The sequence below is a fragment of the Varroa destructor genome, unplaced genomic scaffold, assembly GCF_002443255.2.
Source record: "Varroa destructor unplaced genomic scaffold, Vdes_3.0 BEIS01000001.1, whole genome shotgun sequence".
Taxonomy (NCBI): Eukaryota; Metazoa; Arthropoda; class Arachnida; order Mesostigmata; family Varroidae; genus Varroa; species Varroa destructor.
This window is the reverse complement of record NW_019211454.1, coordinates 8,708,328-8,735,427: the sequence shown is the minus strand read 5'-3', so window position 1 is coordinate 8,735,427 and position 27,100 is coordinate 8,708,328. Positions and strand designations below refer to the sequence as shown.

The 27,100-nt window shown below is 41.3% G+C and overlaps 1 protein-coding gene across 1 annotated transcript; it reads right to left on the bottom strand.

The window, feature by feature from the left end:
- Nucleotides 1–762: 762 nt before the first annotated feature.
- LOC111242991 (uncharacterized) lies at nt 763–23,410 on the bottom strand. Its single transcript, XM_022787988.2, has 7 exons — nt 20,177–23,410; nt 14,746–14,969; nt 13,713–13,850; nt 8,203–8,353; nt 7,520–7,668; nt 7,090–7,200; nt 763–6,803 (listed from the first exon to the last, which is right to left on the bottom strand). The coding sequence occupies exons 1-7, from the start codon at nt 20,319–20,321 to the stop codon at nt 6,675–6,677; spliced, it is 1,047 nt and encodes a 348-aa protein (XP_022643723.1). The 5' UTR covers nt 20,322–23,410; the 3' UTR covers nt 763–6,674.
- Between the last annotated feature and the right edge of the window lie 3,690 nt (nt 23,411–27,100).

The following is a 27,100-nucleotide window of genomic DNA, read 5'->3' as shown; positions in this document are numbered from 1 at the left end:
TTTTATCATATCACCTTTAGTCGGGATAGTGTCAAAATATAACTTTTTTTCCGAAGTGTCTAGTTTCGAATGCGGACATAGGTACACGATTCGCTTCGTGCTGGAAAAGCCAGCCGCTAGAAACAATGCTTAGCCAAAGCTGTGGAAACGGACGTAAAAGTTGAACTTTTACGAAGACTTATATATTATTGATTTAAATATATTTTCTTTTGAAACCTAGCTGTCTGCCTCAAAGACAGCTCAGATTAGCGCCGTCACAAAAAAAGTTTCGGAAGTTTTGAAAACTTTTAGATGATCATCGATTTTATAATCGGCGTTGATTCTCCTTTGTGGAAGGTTAAGCCTCTTACGGTGCACGAATGTCCCCTGCAAATATTAGCGATTATTTTAGACCTTAAACACTCGTTAATATTTTCCTCACTTGTTCCACTTAGAGAGACAGACTTTTAGAGATCATTGAACAGAATGCGTGCCATTCCGCCACTGTCGTGCAGAGTACGACAGTGCATCCCAAATAATTACAAATTTATTTTTGGCACATATACGAGTTGACTATATATATACATTCAAGTATATAGAGCAATATAATAATATCGTAAAATAAATAAGATAAAATGTGGTATGTTAACGTGGCAGCTCCTTGCAAGCAGAGATTTTTGGACGGCGTTGAACCATGGCGGAGCTGAAACGCCACATGCTTACCCAACTTGGTTAACTGCAAGAAGAGGTTTATTTAATCTTTAAAAATGAATACCCAATTACTTTATTTCATTCTTCGTTTTATTTATCATCATTGTTAGCATTATCTTCCTCATAAGCTCCCGTTCATTCCTCTTGCTGGTCTTCCATTCTTTCTTATACACTTGCTATGGTTGTTGTTGTTGTGGTTTACCTTTGTTTTTTATAGGAATTGCAGATCATCACCGTAATTATCATCAATGTAGTTGGTATCGTCATAACCATATTCATAATTATCGTTATTAGAATCAGTCATTGTGTACCATTATATATATTCTTTTTAATAGTTATTACATTGTGATATCGGGCGGCGGCAAAGCAACAAAGAGGTTAGTTTTTATTTGTCTGTATATATGCCTAGCTTCTCCGTCCTTTTTCATATATATATATATATATATATATATATGTATATTTAAAGCCGAAGTGAAAACGTGCGTGTGTGGGGCGTAACTTTGTTTTTATTGGGAATCATTCACCTCATTTGTGTTAATTACATCGTACAACTACAAACGCCGTGCGTCTTGTCAACATGTCGAATTTTATCACCACTCGTATCTATTGGCTGTATTGTTAACGTAATGACTCACTATTATTTCACTGATCATGTTATGTTCTTGCTGGTGACAGTGCTAGAATAGTTTAATAAAATTCTGCGTTTTTGTTGATTTGAATGATCGCCTTTGATGGTTATCTGTCTTTATCTTTACCTTTCCTGTCTGGCATTTTCTTCGTGGAACGCGCATACCCCAAATATAGATATAGTAAACATGTAGCGGGTGCTTGATGACGCCGACGGACATTTTCTCTCATGATTTTCACCTCAGACATTAATGTGTCAAAGAACGAATCACACGACAAACAAAATGTTTTTGTTAGTAGAAAATAAGATATTTACAGGTGTTGCTTTTCTAATCCCTAAAATGAGTGTTTCTCTAGCCGCTTCTGTAATTACTGCTACGATGAACTATGACTTCCTTGCCTGCTTTGATGCATGTCATTCAGTAAAGCCAAATCGTTTAGAATACTTTCAGATCGTCCAGTTCTTCAAAGCAGTACAACAAACCGACGTCTACTGCTTCACCTGGCATACAAAAACTCGGAATCGGAACTTGAGATAACTTCTTTCTCTATGATGATCTTTAACGGCATTATCCCTTTTCAAAAGAAGAGGAACTCTTTTTAAAAGCATCTGGAAGCAAAAAGAGTCGTCAAAGAACATAAGCTTTTTGTCTTTTTTTTTTTAAAAAACAGGTGACGAGAACGTCACTATATTCCATTCTTTACGATTACGCTTATTCGTCACTTATTATACATAATTCGAAAAAACTTTATCAAGTGAAAAAAGTAGAGGATGCTTTTGCTTCGTTTACATCGCTCCCTAGCCCTATCCGTAAAATGGCCAATTCACGTTGAAAACATAGTTATTGATTTACTGTTTATTGTAGATGTTTTTGCCCCTTGTTATTACCTGGAATTTCGAGTTTGTTGTACTCGTGTTTGTCTTTAGGCAAGAACGGCAAATTGGCAATTCTGTACGTGAATGTCACTACGATTAGAAAAAGATGGCGTGCATTGTGTACCTTGTTCGGTGGGCCCTCGCCATGTTATCGGCCTGTAAAAGGGCGAATAGAAGTTGATCCTTTAATAGGTATTATCAGATCTGGTTTTCAAGTCCGCTTGTCATTTATAATCCCTTACCTTTGGTAAGTGTTGTTGGCATGTGTCGAAAGCATGTCTTTGCCAAAAGCATAACTACTGCAGTTAGATATAGGCGGCTTGCTGTGGCAATGCGATCATAAGGTTGCGCCATATGGTTACAACAACCACAGAGTATTTAGCAGCTTTTTGAAATCGACGTTTGGTATTGCTGGTGTTACCTTCATTGTTGATCTCGTTGTTACGGTTACCGTGGGCGAAATGCGCAACGATCTATAACGGCTCAATTCGTTGCATCCTTCTGCTCCACAAATGAAACAAAAAAGTACATGTGTTCAGAGCTCAACGCTTTTCGCTCACCATCTTGCGTCTCTTGTGCATGAGCTATGACGTGGTTCAAAGGCAATCTGACAGAGCGTGACTGTTTTTCTATATCTGTATGAAGAATGACCAACCCTTACCATAGGAAGTATATATGTATGTTACATTATGTACGTGCAAATGAACTAGTATGCTGAGCGCTCTCCAAACAACTATCCACAAGCAATCCAGTGTTGACGGCTAGTACGCTTCCTGCCCAATTATCCGAGCCAACTTTTTTCACTTCCAATTGCTATCAGTCAGGTATGAGGGTCCCAGGGTTTCCACGACGATTTTGTTATTGAACTGGGTTACAAGGTTCTGTCAGCTTATCGAACTCGTCCGCGGCACACGCTGCGTCGATGGTAACACAGAGTTGGCTTTTACGATGTCGTGCTTGTTTATCTATCACGTCATGGTCCTGCATTATCGATCTGTAGTATTACCGTCAATTTCGATTAGCGAAGTGAAGGCTAAAAGCGCGGATAGAAAAAAAACACTGGCTTGGTTGGTTGTGGCTTTTCTATGATTCAGGAACGGTGTTTTTTTTTTTGTATACTTCAACGCACGCACACGTTTTCAGATGTACGTACCATGTATGCCGTGATCGTTCTTAAAGTTATGATTATCTAATGGATGTATTATATCTATTTATGTATATTTATGTACATGCAAAGGGAAACGAAGCTATACTGCGCGCCCAACATATGAACACATCTTTATGTACAAATAAAAGATGGCTGCAACGACCGATGGGGCCTGGGCAAATCGCTGAGCTCCTATTGTATTACCTGCTACTATCCAAGCAAGTGTCATTATGCGAATGAATAATTATATGATAAATAACACAATCAGTTTTCACTTCGAGCTCTGCCCACATGGCCAGACCCTACGTCGGCGGAAAAACGCGTCATGGACGTACATCCCGCCAATAGTGAAAAATCTGATTCTTTTGCTTTGGTTGTTACTATTAGTTATTATTATTACGATCGGTTACGTGAATCATTTTCATTTTAACGACGTCTATCTCTCTTCCAGGCTACTCCTTAATCTTTGTCTTCTCTTTGTTTGTCTCGAGCCTCTCCCCTTGTCGACATGGGAACTGATATTACTATTTCTTGTAAAGGACTAAGAGCCAAGACATAAGTCCGTCTCGATAAGCGCTCGATAGAAGAATACTCGCCCGGATGTGGAATGAGACCACGAGCTATGAACCAGATTGAGCGTGCGTAATAGCTAAAAAAAATACGATCGCCGAACCAACTATAAGATTTGCATTCATAAAGTGATGACTGTTAAATTACGACGGCTTGTTTATTTTTATTTGTCGTCATTCTGTGAATGCAAGGCCTGACGTTTCAAGTGACAATTACCAGTCGACAGTAGAGAAACGTTGAGATGTGCGTGAATCCCAAACCTTGTGGAACACCAAAGTCCAACGGGCGTTCTCGGCAAAAACGAAAACGAATTATCCAACATTTATATGGCGACATTGGGTGCCTGCCTTGCGATCATTTTAGGATTCTCGCAAACAGTCAGCAGCCGCACGATTTTTGTTGCGCCATTTCTTCTTAAGCAGTGTCATTTAGAGCCCACAGTCCCTCAGCAGTTTTGCTCAAGGTCGCCCTAGCTGGGTGGCTCAGATATCTTTTCTCCCTTATCCTAGGTATGTCTTTGACTCCAGGTAAACCTTCTGAACACTGTTCCTATCCAAACTCCTCTGCCACCGACGAGACCTAGTATGTACACTGTTGGACACTGTCGACGTTTCTCTTCACTATCCTGTGTTACATTCGAATGCGACCTGTTGCCTTTAAGGAGAGAATAGGTTAAAAAATAACACAAGCTTTCACCTACCAAAGAGCCAGTCCATCTGTTCGACCTTGGTATCTTCCTGTTCTCCGACGTCGTTTGTGTTCAGAAGCCCCTACGTTTTGTGTACTCTTTACCGAGGGCGACTTTTGCCCATTTTCTCTTTCCATCTTTCTCCGATTTCTTTCTTAAACTTTTTAAGCCGATATCGTATTTGTTCCTGAACCTTCCTCTCGTCACTCGTAAATCGTTTTTACAGAAAAGCTGCTTTCTAATCTCTGCCTTTGACGTAATCCTTCCTTGGGGTTAACGGGGCGATGCTCCGAGGTCGTTTCGACCGACCTTACGAGGCGCGCCTTCGCGAGGGAAAGCAACAAACTTCAGTGGGATTATCTTTCTCGTCTCTCCTTTTATAGGAAAACCTCTCAAAGCAACCTCGTTATATTTCCCACGATATAGCGCGTCCTTCCGAGTCAGTCGGTCCGACTCTGTTTCAGTATAGTTGTCCTTCTCTTTTCTTTGCTTTTCCTTAGTTCTTTGCCTACGCATCTTAGAGCCGTTTTCTCAGCCATGTTTCCTTCACCCGTTCTATTTTTTCTCAAACTTTCTTCGAGAATCAGAACTCTACGTATCTGTTACCACAAAAATAAGCTTGAACATGAGGCAACGCTAGATTTCAATATATGTTTACCAACCAGTCAGTATATATATATATATATATATATATATATATATGGAACAAATGAGTTTGTATTAGCGTTTGTTAATAATAATTGTCATAATAATAATAATTATTATGTTAGCTTTATCATCATCAATATTCTTATTAATAATAATAGGTGTGCTTGTGAATTATATGGCCGTATTTTCGCAATCCTATATAACATCTGGGGTCAATGGGGCAATTTTTATGTGATCAACGTTGCGTCTGTAGGCAAGTTTGTCTTTTTTTTTTGATATTTGTACGTTTTCTATACTGCAAAATGTTTATGCGACAACGTGGGCAAAGACTATTCAGTAAATCTGGAAATTAGATCATGGCTTGAAGGATAATTGTTAATTCTCAATCAACAAACCATTATTATCAATCCTCCTTGCCTCGATTCAGTTGTCAAAGCCGTTTGAAGTCTGCAGTCGCTTCATACACATGACCAATGTGTATGTCATAATACATGGAGTTTTATTATTTTGACATGTCTCTTTCACCAAAACTAGATAAAGACGATGAAAGGGAAACACACATTAAAATGAGTGCGTTTTGTTTTTATCATTCTTAACTAACTTGTAAGGACAACCAAACAGTGCCACACCTACTTCTATGTAGGATGTGAGCAAACATAAAGCACAATTATCTTTGTTCTTATGACTGAGAAAAACTTCCGAGTCCGTTTGAACAGCTCTCTACGCTTCGAATATTATGGAAGCCAAGCAAGGAAGCGAATTGAGTCTATGCCCGGGTTCAAACCTAGACCACAACGTGTCCCTAAGATTAGCAGGCAAATACGTTATCGACTAAGCCATCACAGGGACCCGTTCGAACGGCCGAGCCAATGGGTGGGGGCAGTGGGTTATGGCTTAAGAGTTCACCGGCGGGTTTGGTCTTGGATCCATCAACTGGATATTACTTGACAATTTTGCCCTGATGCAATTTGCCCTATAGCAACTACTAAATAGGAACTTCACGTTGATATGCCGCGTATGACCTAGACATTTAGACAAAAGGCCAAGAGAGGAACCTGTGGGCCGCCTCTTGTTGACATTAGTTCCGTTGCAACATCCCACTATCTTCACGCGAGTAATTTAATAGTTATCAAATCATTGATTACAAGCGTTCTTTTTCATTATAGGAAAATAAACAGCATAGCTGAGAGATCAGCAAGCAATTGTCCATTGGGTACCTCGTAGTTATGCGGACTAATGTTTTGTCATCAATGTCATTTCGTACAAATCTGTGTATACGTGTAACGGAGCGTGTCTCCCATTGCTGAATCAAAATTTCCGATACTTTAACGCGCGGTTAGCTGTGTAGTTCTCGTTTTTTCGTGTCGTCTTTATTCAAGACGTCATGATATATAGTGACTATTATTAGTTCTTTTAATTGTGCTTGGTTAAACGAGCCAATTCTCTCCAGACGCAGATTGGTTAACGGGTTTCCCGTTCGGATTGAGCGGTGTTCGAAGTGGGAATGTCGAATGCGAGCCTGGCTGAAGACCTCCGAGACCTAGTTCATCCCCAGGCTGAAATTCATTATCAACATGATAAAATCACAAACGATTAAATTATTTTTCTTTTTTCTTCGTTACTCACCTGTGTATTAATGTCTTCTACATATATTTACTTAGTGGTTGGCTTTTATCATGCGTGTTGAAATCATATAGTTAAATCATAGTAAATGTCCTTACAGACAAGAGGTTAATAGGCTGATTTTATTAGTAAACTGATAAGTTCTATCATTTATTTTATAATATGCGTTTGCTTCGAGGAGGGGTTATGGAAATCGGCTATTATAATGTAAATCCTTACCGCTTTGCCGGGAAACGTTCCAAATGGAGTGATCGTATTATTCTGGAGACCTGGGGGCCCCATCATCCCGTTGGGGCCATTCATTAGAGGGCGGCCGTTCTGCAATGCCACCTAATGAAAAAAAGAATTAATATATACTCAACCCCAGATTATAAATTGAGAGGCGGCTAATTAATATAGGGGGTCAATTTAGTGGGATAGTTATTGTGGATGAGTATTGCAGCGATTGAAGCACCTTATTTTGTCACAGATTTGCTATTCTGGTTTGACAAACATGTTTGCAATGCAATCATGGAAAATATACAGGCAGGTAGAACAACTCTTGGTATTTAAAGCTGACATACTAATCTTTATTTACTAATGTTATAATAAATGTGCATATATGTACAACATGTGTCAATAAAGCAAATTTGTGATAATGATGTTTTACCTGTGATGGCGTGTAGTCCTGTGGCCCTCGACGACATACACAGAACACAATGGCAGCAATACACAGTATGCAGAAAGTGAACGCTATCAGAAGTAGAGTCAGAAATACTGACACACCAATTCCCATGATCTGATGGCCGCCGCTGTCATCTGTAGTGGTTGTTGAAAAATGAAGATTAACATTATCCGTATTTTTACATTCAACAAAGTATGAGCGTACCTTAATTATGTGCAAAGTACACGCACACGTTTCTGTTTTACTATTTTATATTACCATCTTTTTTTATCTTATCGTTTGTATTCATCATCAGTTGCTATCGCTATCAGTAGATTCAATTCGCCGATGAAAGTGGCGCTTTCCCCACGTTTAACGCTTTTTCGAGCTCCAACACTGACATGGTGTAGGGTGTAGATATTTATTTATTTTTTGCTATATAGTTATTTTTTGTGGGAAACTGGTTTTCGAACAGACTTACACCATATTATTACAAATAACCTGTAATAGCATACAATGAAAGACAATATCTACTAGGGCATATCTGGGAGTTGTCGATCACAGGCCACCGAAACCGACTACTCAGTGACTCAAGGCCTTTCTAAGGCTCTAATTATTGACTGAAAAGCTTTACTTCATTGATAAAGGTACGTCTTGTAAGATATCATAACAAAAATGAACACACTTACCGATACATTGAGCGCGCTCATCCTCGTCGCTTCCATCCCCGCAATGATTGATTCCATCGCAGGTAAGGTCCTGCGATATGCAGAATTGCTGGGGACCTCCGCACGAGAACTGTTGGCAAGGCAACTTCTCGTGTTTAGGATTGTTCATATCCTAATCACGCCAATCCACCCCAAGATGGCCACCGTAAAGGATTCAAGCCAGTCGTTAGAACGAGCGAGTTTGGTCAAATTGCAGACACGTAGACAAAAGCACGGAAGCAAATGGAACAAAGGTATTAGACGTTAATATACAAATATTGCTTATTGCAGTTTTTATTTTTATTTATTTTTATTGAGTTTTATTGATTAAAGGTATGCAAAGTAAGAATTCAAGCATGCATAGTTAAGATTAACAGTAGGCACGTAAACAATGCGTTCTTCATTTAAGAAGACGTTTTAAATCGTAACATTTGTAAACATGCTGCCCTTCGTTTGAGCCAGCCCTTGTTTAACAACACCACCATTGGAGACGCAGTGACTCGGACAATCATGTTTTCCAGTTAAAAGAGACCAGGGATTACAGCTTTAAATGCTGCCAACAGCAAGTCCTATACAACCTGTATATATTTCCTAGTACTCTGTAATGAACTTCGCGCTAATACGAGTGGAGCCTTAGTAAAAGGGCGCCAATATATGAACGCAGTACGCACGTTAAATTTCCTATGATGTGGTACGCGTAGCCACGTAGATAGATTTTGGGGTCCTAAGAGTAAGCATTAACCGAGCCAAACGAGATCCTTGATAGATACCGAAAGGATAATCACGTTTTGAGGGACAATCATCACGAACGACCTGTCTGACGAATAGGTTCAGCACCCAGCCGACATTCGGCTGCTGATTTCAAACCTGGACATTTTGCCCAATAATATTTTATAATCATATTGACTCAATGAAAACATGAAGAAAGTCAAAAGTACCTCAACTCCGAGCTAGCGACCGATCATGAAAAATTTTCAGTAACTGTGTGTTAATTACGCGGCTCTCAACCGATATGAATCAAGACGTCAGCTTGTAGATAAAAACTCCTCATGAGCGATTATCTTCTAAAATAGAAAGTAAGACCTTAGGTAATGTGTAGGTTCCAGGCATGTTGCAACCACTGCTGACGTACGTGAGCGGCGATGGATTTTACAAAAATTCGTGGTACAGAGCTATCATCATAGAATTGCGAAAACTAATGTCGAAAGTAGGTAAAGAACCAAGCAGCACGGTCATGACATATTCCATGATTGAACAAATTCATAATAATTAATTTTAAAATAGCGACAGAAAGCCTGCTCGCTTTGTCCGCATCGGTATACCTTTGATTGGATTTCGAATTTATTGCGTTTTTTTTTCAGTGCTTAAAGATGCACATGACAATTGTCTAAACTTGATTTTTCGTTCGTGGCCTGAATTCGCAAACACTTGTGCTATGTTCGGGCCCAGTGCATCTCAGCTGATACAGGACATAAACATGTGAAGGGTGAGAGTGCGGACATTTCCATAGATAGAATCCTGTATTATATCAAAGAAAAACTCAACAAATGATCGAAACTGCTGAAAGGGTACGGCGGGATGGGCTACAATGGCCTAAAAGTATTTATGGTCTAACCATCATGGCCACAATCTTCTTCGATGCTAGACTGAAGGACACAGCTGAATTTTCTGAGCTAACGCGTAAAGATCGTACTAGAGCATCGAATACAGAATCGTCATTGTTAGTTTGGGGTATTTGAAAGCTGTTATCGTTTTATAGATGAGTAAGTCTTCCAGCTAAGAAAATCTATTAAAGCTGCATAATGTAGGAAAAATATCGACCATATTCTTCTGAAGGTCTATAGATATGAAAATAGGTGAGCCTTATCTCGTTAAATAAAGGTTATCATCACAAGCCTGAATCATAGGACAGTCAACTTCTAACAGAAGATCACAACGGAGTTTGCGCATCTGTGTCTAAACAGCAGCCGATGCGTCCATGGGCAAGAGACAAGCAAAGACTATACTTTTAAAGACATCCCTGCTTTAAATGATATTCGCGTTCGGGTGCGTCCCACAATAACAAGTTTTACTTTGACTAAAATAGAGGGCGCAGCTCGAAGACGTCACTTTCAATCATAACAAAAGAACGTCACAACGCCAGCTCAAAGAAAACTCGGCCGAAAATATTAATTTCAATAGTACAGCTTACATTATTTTAATGAATGGTTGCTTGAAGCGCTACGGAGCCACAAGCTTATTTCTTTGTCACAAGTGCAGCAATAAATAGGATGGACAAGAGACGAGGCGACAAGGTTGAGCGCTTGATGTCCTGCCGTGACTTTTTTATAGCCATGTTTGGTACCAGTGTCCTTTACGAATTTCTCATGGAATATCTAAAATACAGTAGATTCGTGACAAGGCTTTGTTAAGAAGGTTAAAAGCTAATTGTTTATGCAGACCAGACTGCACTCCCGACGTGCTCATCTACTACCAAGGGACTCTCGTTCACTAAACTCTACATTTCGTACGCTAGGGTTTTCGTTCAAACATACGACAAGTGAGGCGACGAGCGATAGCCTGATCACCTTCAAGCATACAGAGCAGAAACGTTTCTCATAGTGAGGTGCGCCCTGAAGCATCACTGACATATGTAATAATAGAAATGATTCGTATTGCGGTCGAAATGGAGCATCCGTTATTTACGCAGCTTATGCCGCCAGCTTGGCAATTGCAGTCCTCTGAAAAGCTACAATGACATAAGCAAAGTGGTTCTTGATTCAATTTTTGTTCAGAGCTTAATGTGTCGAGAACATTGCTTCTCTACGGCGAGATTTCTAGGAAGGAATCTAAGGAAGCCTAACTAGAACCGGCAGCCCGAAGTGATTTAATAAAAGATCCAATAGATTTCGCCTTCTTTCGAAAAGGAGATATGAATCCGGTTCAACTTTTTGATTGAATTGCATACAGCGTCACTTTTGAGCTGCATATTATTAAATCGAGGAAGTGTTTGTAAAAGCCCTGGATGTGCTCTTTCAGTAATCACCGAAGGCTGAAATTTCGTTAACTGAACCTTCTATGGCCATCTTATTGGACCAAATGTGGGTTCGATGGTTGCATTTGAAGCAAAAGGCTTAGCCTTTACATGCTACTGAGTTGCTCTTTCAACTAAAAGTCGAGCTAGTACTATCGGGATCGACTACGTTATCTTCCCCCCTGCGCTTTATCCTGACAATACGGAGTGAAAGCAAAAACGCTAGTATAACATGACAAAACGCATAATTAAATAAACAATATCACAATTTACCTAGAGGCATACAGGAAGTAAGCACGTTAAGTCGTTGAAAAGTAATCTGTCAGTAAAAGCACACATTTTTAAACTTTTTCGGGAATTCGCTAAAAATGGGTCTGAGAACTTGTTCGGCGAACCACAACTGACATGAGTAAAGCACCTACAACAAAACCTTTTATAAAAGCTCGTTCCTTAACGTGTGAATTTCTCTAGAACAATCCTGTATCAAACAACATAGATCAACAAACTTATTTGTGCATATGAAATTCAAAGGAAATTTGTAAACATACAATTCTACCTCTAGGTCGTAATGAAACGGTTAGTTTTATGCAGAAATTGCACTGATAACGCTGCATTGTTCAGGCTGATTTAAGGCGCTGAATAGAATCAGCAGCACGCCTTGGCTGATTTCGTTTATCTGAGCATTATCGCCTCTGTCTCTGTGACCCAGAAGCGGCCGTTGCGTGTGTGGTAGGTAAATACAATGATTACGAAGTCCATACGGACCGAATGGGCTTTGAATCGGCTACGCATAGAAGGTCTCGGCGCTGGACGTCTAAGCGGCGTCTGGCCGGCTGTCGACACTTTACGGACAACCTAATCTAATTAACGTCAGCTTTGTCAGAAGATGAAATAATTAGATAGCTAGCAAGACGCAGCAGCCTTGCCCGCACAAACAATAGGATTAAACGAGATTCGCTGACTTCACCTAATGTCAGCTTCCCTCATCACCAAGCCATGACAATAGCATAATTTAATGCAACGCATCAGAAGAAATGGAATAACAATTAGGCCGGAGGCATGTAAATCGATTTGATTTTAAGCCACCATTTTAAAAGGGGTACACTCTTCCGGAATAACCTACGGATTAATTAAGGTGCAGGAGGTAAAGTCGTAAAGTACAATTAGAGCTAGGTTAATGGAACCGGCTCTTCGTAATAGAACACGGAAAGACTACGGTCCGTCAAGGTCTGAACACTACGAGTCCGATCAATGAAGCAACATGCTGCACAACGATATCTATTGAGATCCTTTCAAATCGAAAGGGACTCACGTAAGGGTATGTATTTCACAGGTTATGGGCCACCAAGATAAATAGATCGGGGCGAGAGGGTAATTGTATAGATAGTCTCTTTGAACGGCTTCATTTTTATAAATGCTGGTATATTTATTATAGGTTTATTATGAAATGTGTGACATTTTTTTCCACCTTCGAGACCAACGACATTATGATGAGATTTGGGTCTTCCTGTTTTTCAATGTCTGGTTAGTCTAAAAGGTAGTCAGTCTAAATTACCTAAGGAGTGCAACCGCAAATGGCTTGACAGATTGGCTATAGGTAGGCAATGCATGCGAGCTTCGCTTTTGTCGGAATTTTTATTCTACGTGTCTGCTTCCAGCCAGGTGCAGTTACTCATCATTTCCATCCGAGACAGAGACTCAGCTTATTCCTATTCATCTAAGGCATATCATGCATAAGCTATAAGGAAAGTAATCCTCGATCTTGAGCGTCCTCTAATGAAGGTTTATTTTGGACTGTTTTTGTAGTCTCACAAAAATTACTCTAATTTCGCTTAGCTGGTGCGTAGCCATTTTTTTTTATTCAATAAGACAAAAATCTCTCGGCGCTTTCTAATGCGATTAGAATTGTCTGGCTGTCCGTCAAATGACAGACACATTAAGGGTAAGGTGTATACTTAATGAAAAGCGTGTGCTTTAGACGGCAAATTGTAACCATTTTATATAATGCAAACTCAGCATGATGGAAAATCCACGCTTATTTTCTTCCAATATATCGTATTTTTACTTATCTTGTATTTGTCCACCGTTCAGCATTCGAGTTACTATTATATGTTTACTGTGTTATATACCAGTGTTATAGGTTTATGTGTGCTTCCGATCGACGTAGTATTGAAACAAGTGCCGACTCAGGGCGAAGTCGATAAGTTAATCCAGGACGTCGGCCTTTCATAGATACTTCAGTGGGTAGGTGGCAAATGTTGGTCAAAGCCCCGACTGCTTTGTGAGCTACTTAGGTGTGAGGGGCGATATCAGTAAATAAAATTTGCACATTCATCTTTTGAAAAAAGCGTGCTTTTAATGTTCTTGCAAGGTGTTGCTCTAGGCTAAAGGGGTAATGCGACATGCACAAAGACAGCGTAATACGCTTTTACGCCATCTAAAAGGCGGGAAACGCCAAGGTACCCTTATTTTAGCATACCTTATAGGCAGTGATAACGAGCTTGAATCCATTTTTCTGCTGGCTATAGCTGTCGGTTGTGTATTTGAGCGTCACGTAGTTGCTTTGCGTGAAGATCGTGCCAACATCAGCCCGCGTGCTCCGGCACGATAGATCCACCTGGTTTTTTGACACATTAAAAAGTACCGTAAGTTAAGTAAATTTATTATTAGTTTTATCCGAGAATTTCCGTCATATGCTTTCACCACTACATTTTAACGTCGAAACTTAATCTATTATCAGTCGTATGTTGCTCAAAGTTTTGATCAAAATAATCAGTAAATATGGTCAATTGTTTTGATTGACTATATATGATAAAACGTACATATATGGTTTATTATTATAAAGCAAAAACTGACTGTTCGAGACCTCACAGTCTCAAGCATCGATCAATGTAGATAAAAAGGGGTCAGCTCTTAGTACAGCATCAGACCCGAAATTTTCACAATCAGTTTACAACCTGGCGTCATTTTTTGCGAATTCCATAGCCAATCGATTCTCAATTATCGATGCGCCAGTTATCCTTTGAATCAGCGATGGTTATCGCACAAATGGACAAATAATGCATTATAAGGAGGATACGCGGGTAACTGGTGATCCTGTTGGTTTGAGACAAGCGGAGGAAATGTTTCTAATTTTAGCGGGTCCGGTTCCGCTACCCTCTCAATTGGCATGATTTTCGACCACGGGGCAAAGTGTACCTATGCCTAGTTTTGAGATCTAACCCACCTCACCATATCTGCCGAGCCCTAGTGGGCAAATATGTTACTGCTATCTAATCACGTGGATAGCTAAACCGAAACGTAGCCCCGTTCCAAATATAAAGTAATTGTTGCGAAAAGCCTTTCCGGATGTTCGTTAGAGCTGCATACTTCCACACGTACGCAATAGTGAACAGACCAAAATGCCCGTCCTCTGCTTCTTGATAAAGCCACTAAAGATACATTGTTCAAACGCCAATATCCGGCAGTGGTTTTAGGCTCAAAAACACAGGGGCATACTTGTTTTTTCGAACCTTTTTCTTGCTGATGGCATGGGCTCCATCGAAGATCGTGAGGTGATCGTTGCAGTCCAACGCGAGCTTTTCAAATCGAAGCATAAATTTTTGTAGTATCGAATCTGTTTGAAAAGTGATAACGCAGTCGAGATCATTTTCGCTCTCCGATGATAGGACCGCACCGTGTATGACCTTGTACTGTGGATATGTACGCTCTCCGACGCACAATGTCGAGATATGAACTGAAAGGGGGCACAAAGTAGGCAAAAACATGTTATTATAAGATTTGGCGATATGCAATCCAGAAATTATAATAACGGGTGAACCGTAAATTCCGCCGTAAAGAAAGACCGTAAAAGAAGACGCCTCGATTTTTCATTAAGATCTTTGTCAGAGCTGGTGCTAGTTTCCTGCTGCCTGTTCGTTGAGTTTCATAGCTAACCTGACAAGTTAGCTATGAAACTCAACGAATTTGCACACAATGCTTTTGCCTCTACCTAGGATAGCAGTGTAATCGAACAGGGCTCTCCCGCAACGCCGACCCGCATTGAAGTGGTTTTTGCATTTCAACAATGCAAACTTGAAGAATGAAAGTGACTTCATTCGTTGCCATCTGCGGCCGAAAGTATAACACCTTGATCATTTGAAATTGGACGAGTTTTCTATCGGCTAAGTAATTTAACTTGAGCTAACCGTATGACACGAGACTATATATGTACAGATATTCTAAAATATTATTACTATTAAAAGTGTGGCACAGAAAATAGAGAAAAAAAAAGTCAGATGATCTACTGATCCGCGATTGAGGCCCCGAAATCACCCTATTAGAGATATATTAATATTCGAGAAAAGAAATCATAAAGTGATAGAATAATGGCCCGCCTCTATACAAATTTACGGTTTCTATTACGTTATCTCGACTAAAAACCTCACTGATATGTATAATGTTAGCTATATATGATATTAGTTATATGATAGCTTCATTAATAAAAGATATAAAATAGATATATACGGTATACTGGGTTTTGTGAAGGTTACGTTTTAATGACGTTCCGATTAAATCCATCAAAACAACTATATAATATAACTATATATAACTAAATATATAATACAACTAACCTATGGCGACGTTGCCTTAATATGCTCGTTATCGGAAACCTCGTTTACTCTATATGAAACGTATAAACTTGTATATTATATAACAGAAACAAGGCATATATATATATATATATATATATATATATACAAATTTTACAAAAAGTAAGAAATGTTCCGAGTTATAGGTCTGGTCAAATAAAAAAAAATACCTATCCTCGTAGAAGGGTCATATCTTTTCAAACCGGAACTGTAAGCGGCATCAACCCGCTACTCTGCGTGTGTATATCTACCTGTAAGTAGATAGATCGAGATCTACACTAACCGACATCTTAGTATTACATCGTGACCCAAGATAATCTGATACACAACCCAAAATTCATGCCGACATTAAATGACCTGACCACAGTTCTCTATCAGCGTACTATTTAACAGCAGATTTTCGTCGTGTTCAGAGAAATTGCCGTTTTCGTTGTCCCTTGTACCAACGATTTGATATCCGACTTTAACAGTAACAAATCGCTATTCCTGCTTGGTAATTTAAAAGCCAGCTGTTAATGGCAGAAGCACGTTTCCATATTTTGTACTCAGTTTCTTTTATCAAATGCCTACCTATAAAACATGATGGTTGACCACGAGCTTCAGAGAGACGTTCCTTAATTGGGTAGATGCTTAACATGATCAACTATTAAACTTTGCCACTTTGCGCCGTTGATCTGCCGTCATTCCATTTTTTTTATCGTAAACTACCCTGTGACACATCTACTTAATAGTAGTGGACATCAGAAATGAGCGCCAACAGCTTTTAAGCAGGGAAGCGAACCACTATCAACCAAAATCAACTGTTGCATAAAAGGAAACAGATTCCTCAAGCGACAGTAAGCTGCAAAGGTCACATTCGCATTATGTCTTTTCCACTCTAACAACGCATTTAAGTTTGCTACACTAACAATTGACTAAAATGGTACACTTGTTTATGATGTTGTCGTTGATGGCAGTCGTTATAATTGTCAGTCGTAGGACGATGAGAGGCCATCTGTACCTAGACATACCTCATGATTCCCATTTGGGCCTCAGTCATTCTCGTGCAATAAAAACAAACTGGAGTTCAGCCATACAACGTTTAACAAAAAAAATCAAATGATGTCGTTGTACTTGTATTGTAGAATTTTCATAGTAGATTGTATACATTGAACGAGTCGTCGAAACTAAAGTTTACAGCCATCTTCAATATTACGTTTGCATAATTGGGAGGTGCAGAATGAATGGCGGATCGCTTCCAGAAGTAACAATATAAAATCGAGTACGAGTACACAGAAAAAAAGCGTCTGTCGAATCTAGAAATCCAGTTAAAGGGCGTTGTTCAATTTAGCGTCATGTTTACTCAGAGAAAATAGAGTAGTTAAGGGCATGTTTCGGGTTCTGTATTGCCCCTAAGCATTGCATTGGGCTGATGTTTGCTTATATTAGTGATATGTTATACATGTTGGAATGTAGCGTTAATGTAGACCATGTTGTACATTAAAGTTGTAAAGGGGAAGTATGCTCACATAAAGTTTCGTTACTTTGGTCGATGTGAAAACGCCTTTTCCAACCCCTGTCGCCCGCAGTAGACCCACTGCTGCTTAGCTCGTATTTCCATGATAGATACACTTGCTCAGCAAGTAAACCAAATGTAGTTTCTGCCCACCACTTAAACAGGGCTCAGTGGTAGAGTTGCGGGAAGTGGTTTTGCTAAGGTCGTAAAAATAGAAAAAGTTGCACCTCGCGGCTGGCGTCATCGATATCTGACGGCTCTGAGGTTGTGAGTCTGTAGGTGTCCCTATACGCGTCCCTTTCGCTCACTCACAACTGGGCAACTCAACTCCAAAAAGTTACTTGCCATAGCCTGCGTCTACATCATTAACGCCGTAAAGGCCATTCAAAGCCCTGCGATGCACGATATAGCATAATTTAACAACACAGCTTTGTGTGAGATTTATCTATAGCTCGTATAGGGAAAACGTAAAAGCTAAATACACCACACGTTTTTACTAGGTCAAAACAAAGGGTAAATTACTAGGATGCAAGTTCCAGTTAACGGATCACAGGACCAGATGTACTGCAAGATCCTGTTTAGAAGATATTATTAAGGTTTCAACAAATTGCCAATTTGTGTGCCAGTTTGAAGCGGTCAGATTTTTAGTACTAGTCACTGGTGCGCTAACGAAAATGTAAGCTTTGTGTAGTTATATATTCACGCGTAGCTCATGTTGATTAAAAAAAAAAATGGTTATTACAAAAGGTCATGTGCCAATAAACGAACCCGAGTCAATAGTATTGCGTAGTACTCTGCGCCGTCCAGCGAAATTTCACGCGAACTTCAATGTAAAATATTATCGTTGCTTTTGAATTTGCCCTTTTTTGTCTACGTCCTTTAAACGACTGAAATGTCTTCGCCCAGCTTTCATTTCTTTTTCGTCTCAAACGGAGTTGTAAACTTGGGGTTTCACCTTTTAACCCTTTTTGAAATTCAAGCAAAGGTCTCGTACCGGGTAGCGTGTGCATGACTTTAGTCATTAACAGAATAGCATCAGTACCGAGAAGTTCGACCCATTTGAAATTGAGATCCATCCCATGTGCTTGCCTCTAAGTCAAAGTGCAATACGGTGTCGACCGCGCCATCGTTTCATCAACCTACGGTATTGTTGAACACAATGGTGTTTCGTAGCAGGGACCCAAATATGTGTTTCCCGTTATTCAATCGCTTGTAGTTACGTTATAAAATTGTTATAATCAAACGGCTGTCTACGTGGTAGGTGCACACCATAGGCATGAATAACGTTTGAATTATACAACAATGAGACAAAAGCAATACTTTATATGTAACGGCCGTTAAAACTGCACCGAAGCATCGCGATGATGACCTATATCTGGAAAAATGGCTGGCTCTTCGTTTCGTTAACATAGGCGAGGGAAAAATTCCTTGGCACCTCCTAAGCTTGTATTAAATAGTTTAGTTATTTACATTTAAGCAACTTACTTTCAAAGATTTTTCATCTTTGCCACTACGCAGGACGCAATTTGGTCCGCTAGGGTGCCAAATGGCGATGTACCTCAGCGACATCGCCTAAAACTTGTTGACCTGAACCTTAATGAAGGACCAATAGCGCTGAACTGTTTGAATCTGCTATTTACGGTACTCAAATTTATAGAGGAGAAATTAGATGTGTGTTCTTGAGTTTTGAATAGGGGCTTTTCCACCCTATGATATCGTTCCTTTTATTTGGATTTAATGTAACTACGTTTTCGTTACCCGTCGCGTTTGTAAAGGTGTGATTAACCCGACAAAACAAGTTGAAACTGACGCTCAGAAAAATAATGCTATGCGTTTTGTATCACGCGCTCTCTATCGAAATAAAAAGATACATCATTTTATTTTGGGAAGGGAAATAATTACTTCCGTCGTTTTCTATCTCGAAGGTCTCGAAGTCGAACTCGAAGGTATCATAGTTAGATTGACGTCGGTAATGTTTCTTCAATATTTTGCAATCCAGCCTAAATCCGATGCTCCGTTGAATCCAATCTCTTAAGCGACATGATTTCACATTGCACGTGGAGAATTACATTAAAAAAAATAATCTACTACACAGTGACGAATATGGCGGGGGCAATTCGACACGGTGCGAGCTGATACGCGTCTTATCCGCTTCGACATCGCGGTCAGAAAAATGGACACACAGGTAGATTCGTCCAAATCATCTTTTAGCCAATTCTGTTTTTATGGAGGACATGCACCTCGAGCGCACAATTCGAAATAGATTGTTTGCATTTTTTTACCGAATATTGGCAAAATCTAGGTGAGAATTAACAATGCGTACAGAATAACAATGATCTCAGGAATATAACGCGTTAACTAAGCGAAAGTTGACTCACAAAGCCATGTTGACGTGGCTTGTCACAAGGTTAAGGACATTTGTTTGATGATAGATGCTGTTAATTTTACCGCTGAAAGCCTATCAAAAATATGGGATGTATAGACCGTGTGTTGTTATACCAAAAATAATAGCGTAAAGACACCATTGGTGTACCCAAGATATATATAATTTAAGTTAACGTAGCATATCGGTAAATATCATAGCGAGCATTATTACGTATACTATATATATATAGGCACTTCTTAGGTCATATTCTCAATCATATGGATTACATAAAAACCATATAGCATTTTGTAAAGATCAGATGTAACGCGTAAATGGAGCGCTTTAGTTGCGCTGTTCCTCACTGCGCAACGGTAACAGTAAAGGTATGATTTTTTATTACAAAGCATCAACTCGAATCTTTTACGATGACTGTTTTCTGTGCACGAACTTACAATATCTATTTCGATCCGCCATCGTGTGCCGTGGCCATAGTGTGCACAACAAAGCCACGACAAGTCCCATATTGAAGAAAGTCGCTGTTCGCAACCGTTGAACTCGTACTCGCAGCACGGCCAATAGCAACACGTTATTAATCATGACTATGCAAACGTTGAACGGTGACAACGATGCAATAACGTGAATTTTAACGCGTATGGATCCGATGATATACGCAGCTGGACGTCTAACCACAAGTAGATCTGATTCAAACGTAAGGGCCGATTTCTGCACTTTCGCTTGAAAGCCTTTGGTTGGCTTTGCTTTTTCCGAGTTTGTCCGCTTATTTGTTGCAGGTAGACAGTGCAGCGAATGGGTTTACCCGCAGCGTTTACGGCGTCTGCGTACGTGGTGGGATATTGAACAACTATGAAGATGATTGGGTAAACCTGAAAATCACTTTCTTTGCTGTTCTTCTATTTACTGGTATCCAGGAGAATAATGAATTGTTGTACATCAAACGGCACGCGACGCACGTTTTCAGGCGATTAGATATATCCGGTAGGGCTAACTACACTTAGCTTGTTTCAGTGAACACTGAACTCCTGCATAGGCAAGTTTATATCGACTTGGCTTGCGTATGTCTTCTTCCACTTCACTGACGTGTATCTTAACGAAATATTCCTTTCATCGATGTCCGTTGCGTTGCGGTTCCTTCTGCTTGTTCGTCCTCTCCAGATTCCTTTTCTATAATGATACAATAGCGTAAAAATTTTGTTTCAAACGCTTGAGAAGCCAAGCTATTTTGCCCGTAAACAGAGTCCACCGCTTTGTGCAAGCCACGACAAGTTCCGTACACGAGCCCTACGGGCACATCATTACGGTAATATCAACATCCTTATTACTGGCCTGCATCCAGCAACGATGAGGCTGGCCACAACGGCATCTGCAGGAATGGCACGCGCGCTGCTGTTCGCAATGGATGCCGGTTCACGCACCTTTGGCTCGCGCGTCGCGAGTCACAGCTACTTAACTTTGCGGCAGGTGCCCTCTTGCCCATGCTTCTTTCGTCACTGCAGTCGACCTTGCTCTGATAAACCGTAGCTGGTGTTTCACTGCAATGCGGCCAGACACCTGGATAGAATAGGTTTTGGACTTCTTTTTTGCTCCAGTTCTGAGCTACTATATTTAATGACGTTAGCCGTTGTTCGGATGTCGGAAGTCTGGCATGTTTAAAAAAAGGGGGAGGGACAAGCACAGAGAACGAATGCGGCTATGTTTGTGAATTGAACTCCGCTACGACCGTAGATCGCATATTTTTCCTTGTCGTTAATGTCTAATGACGCCACAGCAGTAAGAACGTACGTTATAAACGACTTGCGACTTGAGCGACGAGTTAGTGGGATCTTTGTCACCGGACGAATGTACCCACAGACAATAGAGAAGCAGGCAGGCAGACAGTGAGAATATCGCTCTTATCTGATAAATTTATCGAGGTCAAGAACCTGAGCGAGCTCAAGCCAATGTTGGGACCGGATTCGTGCCGGTGGCGTGCTTTGCACGTTTGTTATTATTACTGTTTTTCCTAGTCATCGAATAGGGCTGACATAACTTTCTGTCAATAGCGAAGACACATGGAACAAAGCCTGTTGGGAAAATGACCATCGATCACAAGTTGAGCGATTGTTCCGATTACAGCAGGCCGGAACAGACCGGGTGTGCTTTGGGACAGACGTCTAATATTTATCGGTAACGTGTCGATAGAGGCTACCTGCCTGCGAGAGTATTTGTGCGGCAACCGACAACTCTTCGCTACTGCATCTGCGACCTCGAAAATGCTGAGTTGTCGAGTAGATCTTCTGATCTACCACGAAGACACCAAAACAACATTCGACGTATGCGTCTCACTTTGTAGGCTAGTCCCCGAAATCCATTAACAAGAAGGTATACACAGACCACACTCCTCGTTTCTCTTCTCCCCCAGTGATCAAGATATCTCAACGCTTCGAATCGCCGAAAACACCACTACAGCATGCACCATAGGGAGACACCTGAATTAGCGGTGACACAAGGATCCGACCACGTTTCTTTTTTAAAATGATGTGCGGTATGCCAATCCCACGCGGTTGAAGTATCCGCAACAACCCTAAATTGGTTAGGTTCACCAGAATCGCTAGATTCTCTACGATGGACACTTAGAGAGAGTTGCGTCGATAGCTTTACGACGGCGAGCAAGACGTAGAAACGGCAGCGATCCTCACGCAATCCCCGCACTAGTCTCGACTCACAACATGCTTCGACCTTGCCGTTGAACGCCAAAACAATTATAAAAAAACGACTCGTCTCATGGCACCGGGTCCTGCACGCGAAAGCTGTTCCAAGCTCGCACCGATATCACTTCCGTCGTTCGCGTATAACCAGACGTCGTTTTTCGTGCCGAGCTGCCACCACCTGCACGATACTGCTTCTCAGCGTGTCTCGACCCGCCAAAGCGTCGAAAGGGGTCGCTTGTTGACGCGCCTTTGTCGCTCTATCTACGACGGTCAGTCCAGTTGTGCCAGTGTCTTTAGGCGTTTCGCATAAATGCACAGTATAGCACGCACCCCCTATGGTCAACTAATCCAAGCACCGAATGCAGCCGCACGTTGCATCACTGCTCGGCCGGCCCTTGGCAATTCATGTCGGTATCTGGCGCTACTGGTGTCTCGCCAATATCTAACGTCAATGCCCTGCTAAGTGTTTGCGACAGTCAGGACAGTATTCGGCGGTGATAAAAGGAACGCGTCGCTTTGCCACTGCGCGCCTTTAGGGGCGGTAACTGTTTACACACGCTGTTAAACTGGCACATGCATAGGCATTGCCTGACACGGGCAAGCGCGGGTACTATCACCACCGGAACCATCAGCGGCAGCAGCAATGGACCAACACTGACACTACAACTAACATAGTCAACAGCGGCAGCGACCGCCGTCAACGAAGCAGCCCCAGAACTCAGAAAGGGGGAGGCTGCTCCCAGCGCTATTCTACCATAGGGAGTCCTCTTGCTGGCGCCACTCGCCGTGCTCACGTCGGGGCGCCATTTTGACTATCGAAGCCGCCTCCGCTGCTGGAGCCACAAGCAACGCCGCTGCTGATGATACTGACAGGAGCACCACTGGCACTCCGACCGCGGTGAGTACAGGCAGTGCTCGCACGGCTCCTTCTGCTGCTGTCGGATTCTCTTCTGACCCCCTGCCCCTTCCTGCCAGCCGCCGTGGCTCTTGCCAGTACTCCTGTCTAGCGACCGAGGAGTTCTCTGCTCTTGGTAGGGGAGCCACCTTCGCTAGCAGCAACATAGCAAAGCACGGCACAACATAGGTTCTGCCTTTCTCTCACCCTTCGTTCAGTTCGCTCTTCCCTCTTTCTTTTTCATCCTCTCCCACGAACCCCCTTGAGAAGGATACACGCGACTAGAATCTAGCAGCGGCCGTTTGTTAGCGGCCGGCGCGACTCTCCTGCGCTGACTATTTCAACTGCTGGAGTCGCCAGCTGCCTGGCGTCTACAAACCGCTCTACTGGGTTTGCAGCTGCCCATCGTGGCTAAGCGGTTCGAGTAGGACAGCATTACGTTGAGGGCTTCCAATTTTCAGCCAGCAAGCCTTTATTTTCAGATCATTTTACAAGGGTTTACCCTCGCTCTCGCGTTAGGTACACGAGAGAGAGTAGAAATGCTTTTCGTAGGACAACTGCTCCACGCAGCGCTCCCGATACCGCCTCTGCGGTGCTCATGATTTGGGCTGGTCGTTGGGTGAGTGGTATCGCTTGGAACTAAAGTTGGAGTCCAAGGCTCCGGTGTTGGTCAGTGGCTCCAACAGAAGCGGTCTAGTCCTGTCTCCGGACTCCAGAAGATAAGATGGAAAGAGAAAGGGCGAGCAGGGAGGGAACAAATGTGTTAGAGCGAGCAAAATCCATCGCTAGTTGTTGTTAATGGCTGCGGTTGTAGTTGTAGGATACAACGGAGCGCGCACAAAGGGAAGCGAGCTGACTGTGTTCAGAATGGCGACTTAGAGGTAGATTGTTGCTTCATTTTATAGCTTCAATGACGAAAGCGTTGTGTGTTAATGCTGGGCAGCCACAAAAATAGGTATCATACGTATCGTACTGTTTTTGGTTTGATTTTTGTCATTGTTATGGGGCATTCCTGTAAACTGCATCAGAATGACACTGTCGTGCTGATCGGTTTCGTAGGTTCGATGCGTCCATTCCCTAGCGGTTTCCAAACATAGAAATATTATCGTGGCTCTTGTCTCGTAGGATGCAATAGATGGTCCTTTCACTTTAATATTCTCAGTTCTCTAACCCCGTTCCCTTGCACGAACAATCCTTGCTTGCACTCCGGCGGAGCCATGCTGATTGTTGGGAGTACTCATAGAACCTGTCCTGATACGACCCCGTATGGTTGTGTACGTTACTTAGACCTGCCAGTGACAACATCTCATTGAGACAGACGATTTCTCTAGGGTGAAACCAAACGCTCCAACTAGCTAGAAATGGCTTTAGACAGATGGTCCCTTCGTCGGCTTAGTTTCGGCTCATACGCCAGCTGTCAATTTTCAGAAAATGTTACAACAAAGACATTTAAGTTACTCAACAGTTACCGGGTATACGAGAGAAATAAGGTAAACAGCTGTGTATGTAACATCCAGCGCATTAAGCAGTGGAATTCTCATAAGAGAAGAAGGAGAGCAGAAAAAACGCTAAAAAATTTAACAGTCCTCCGGAATGGTACCTAATTAGGCCAAATACACGTGAGACTATGCACTTCAGCAAAGGTTCATTTGAACTTTGAAATTTCTGTTATCGTTCATCTTACAAGGCCAGAGCGACATGACCTGAGATCATTACAAAAACCGCAATGTGCGAAAGCTAAATGAATCAAAAACATTAAGAGTCGTTTAAGGGTTCTCTATTTCGTAAGGATGACTATCCATACCAGTAGATCACCACATATGCGTGTAAAGGTGAAATAGACGGAGCAGAATGAGTGATCTTTTTTTTGTCCACCGGCACTTAGACTTTGCATGGAGAGAAAAGAGGTCGTTTGTTCGTACGGAGATTCCTACAAACTTCATGCAATGATATCGCATAGGGAGGGTTCGAGTTCTCGCATAGACAAGGAGTTCTCAGGGGATAGCTAATAATGGGTTGACACGTCAGGGGCAGCCGCGACACGTTCCAAATGTGCGAGACCGTTGGGGTGACAAAAAAGTTGTCCCCTATTTTATCGCCGCCCTAGCATACACTACTATGTTGGTTATGACACACTTCTGCCACGGTGATTTGCCCTAATTATCACTATTATAAACGGGCACTATTAGCGACTTAATCTCCACAATAAGATAAATGTTATTAACGAGTGAATCTATCAACAACAAAAAAGCTGTCAACAGAATGAATTTGGAGTGTAAGAAATTATTTTTGTTTTTCATTGGTATTTTCTTCCAGAAGCGATGTTCACTATGGTGCGCAGAGATATGCCTACATGAATATTCATTATTATATATACCACAACGAAAATTCGTGTATGCAGTTAAAAATCCATACCATCTAACTACGCGGGAACTACTCTTTCGTTTGTCCCGTCGTGGAATCACGGAGGTTAGGGGACACTAGCAAAAATAGTCCACAAACGCACTTATCTGTACGCACAAATGAAGGAAGTAAAAAAAAGACTATCTCCATAACCCCGCTGATGCTGGATGTGAGTACGGGGGGCACAATGGATGAGATTACCCGAAGGTACACGAAGGCTGTTTATTACTGTACAATTAACCCTTCAGAGCTAGAGGTCACCGGTTCTTAGGCTTGAACAAAAGCTATTGTGAAGTAATAAATAGATACGCATAAGGGATGTTGACGATAGGGATACTGGCAGAAAAAGTCTAGTCGAATTTCCCCCGTACATACTATGATCACTTCTACAGACCAAATAACATGAGACTAGCAGAAATTGGACCGTCAGATTTCAGCGAAACTTTAGCGCAAATTTCCCTCTCTCAGGTAGGTGCTGTAGACAAAAGCATTTTTAATCTCAGCTACAATATAAACAAAAAGTTTATGAAGTCGCTTCGTTCAACTTTTAATTTTTCATTAAGGTTTTGGCCTTGGGAATAAAAGTACAGCTATGTGTCGCGCCTGCCAATAATTTACCTGATATTCGTTTTGAAAGTATTAAAGTAGTACCTTTCCGTCGTACAATTACTGCGTCTCTATTAATTGTGGTTTTCAAACTTAACTTTGCGCATCCTATATCGATTGTGCAGCGGTATCCAGACTCTGCTGTCACATAGATTTTGATTTAGTGCTTCTAGACCCACTTGCAATTGCTTTTTCCTTACTTGCAGATATCCTTAGATGAACAGAAAAAGAATGTCAGGTTAGAGAACTACTCCGAAACAGTAGTGATTCGAGTTTGTGGCTGGACCCCAACTTAAGTGACATGCCAGTAAAATGGCTTACGTGAGGATAAAAAAATGAGATATCGGTTTTAATGCCCACCTGATATTCACTTATTTTTTTCTAACAGTATGAGTTCTTAATTCCCTTTACCTTGCGGTTACGTTCGAATAGCAAAAGTCTCATTACACTTCTCACTGGTCTCATAAACAATGTTAGTTCTTGTCGTGCTGCAGATGTTGCTGCAGCTATAAACGACGTCGGCGCTTTGGAAAAGCAGCACAACTTCCAATGAGCTTCGCCAATCATCAGAGTAATTTATGTATGCAGTGTCTACCATTGTATAATCGACAACAGACCATTTAACAGCTTTATAATCCCCAAACAAGACGCTGGAGTATTTAAGTCCGCAGCATGGCAGACTCTCTTTTAGGGTACAAAGTAAAGACTTCAAAAGTGTATTCTTATTAATAATAAGTCTATATGTGCTTAATAATATATATATA

Bases quoted from the DNA above. Each gene is read 5' to 3' on its own strand.
- LOC111242991 (XM_022787988.2), bottom strand. From the start codon at position 20,321: ATGATTAATAACGTGTTGCTATTGGCCGTGCTGCGAGTACGAGTTCAA. The intron at 7,669-8,202 runs GTAAGTGTGTTC...CAACCACTACAG, and splicing joins TGAGCGCGCTCAATGTATCG to ATGACAGCGGCGGCCATCAG. The intron at 6,804-7,089 runs GTAAGGATTTAC...AATGAATTTCAG, and splicing joins GAACGTTTCCCGGCAAAGCG to CCTGGGGATGAACTAGGTCT.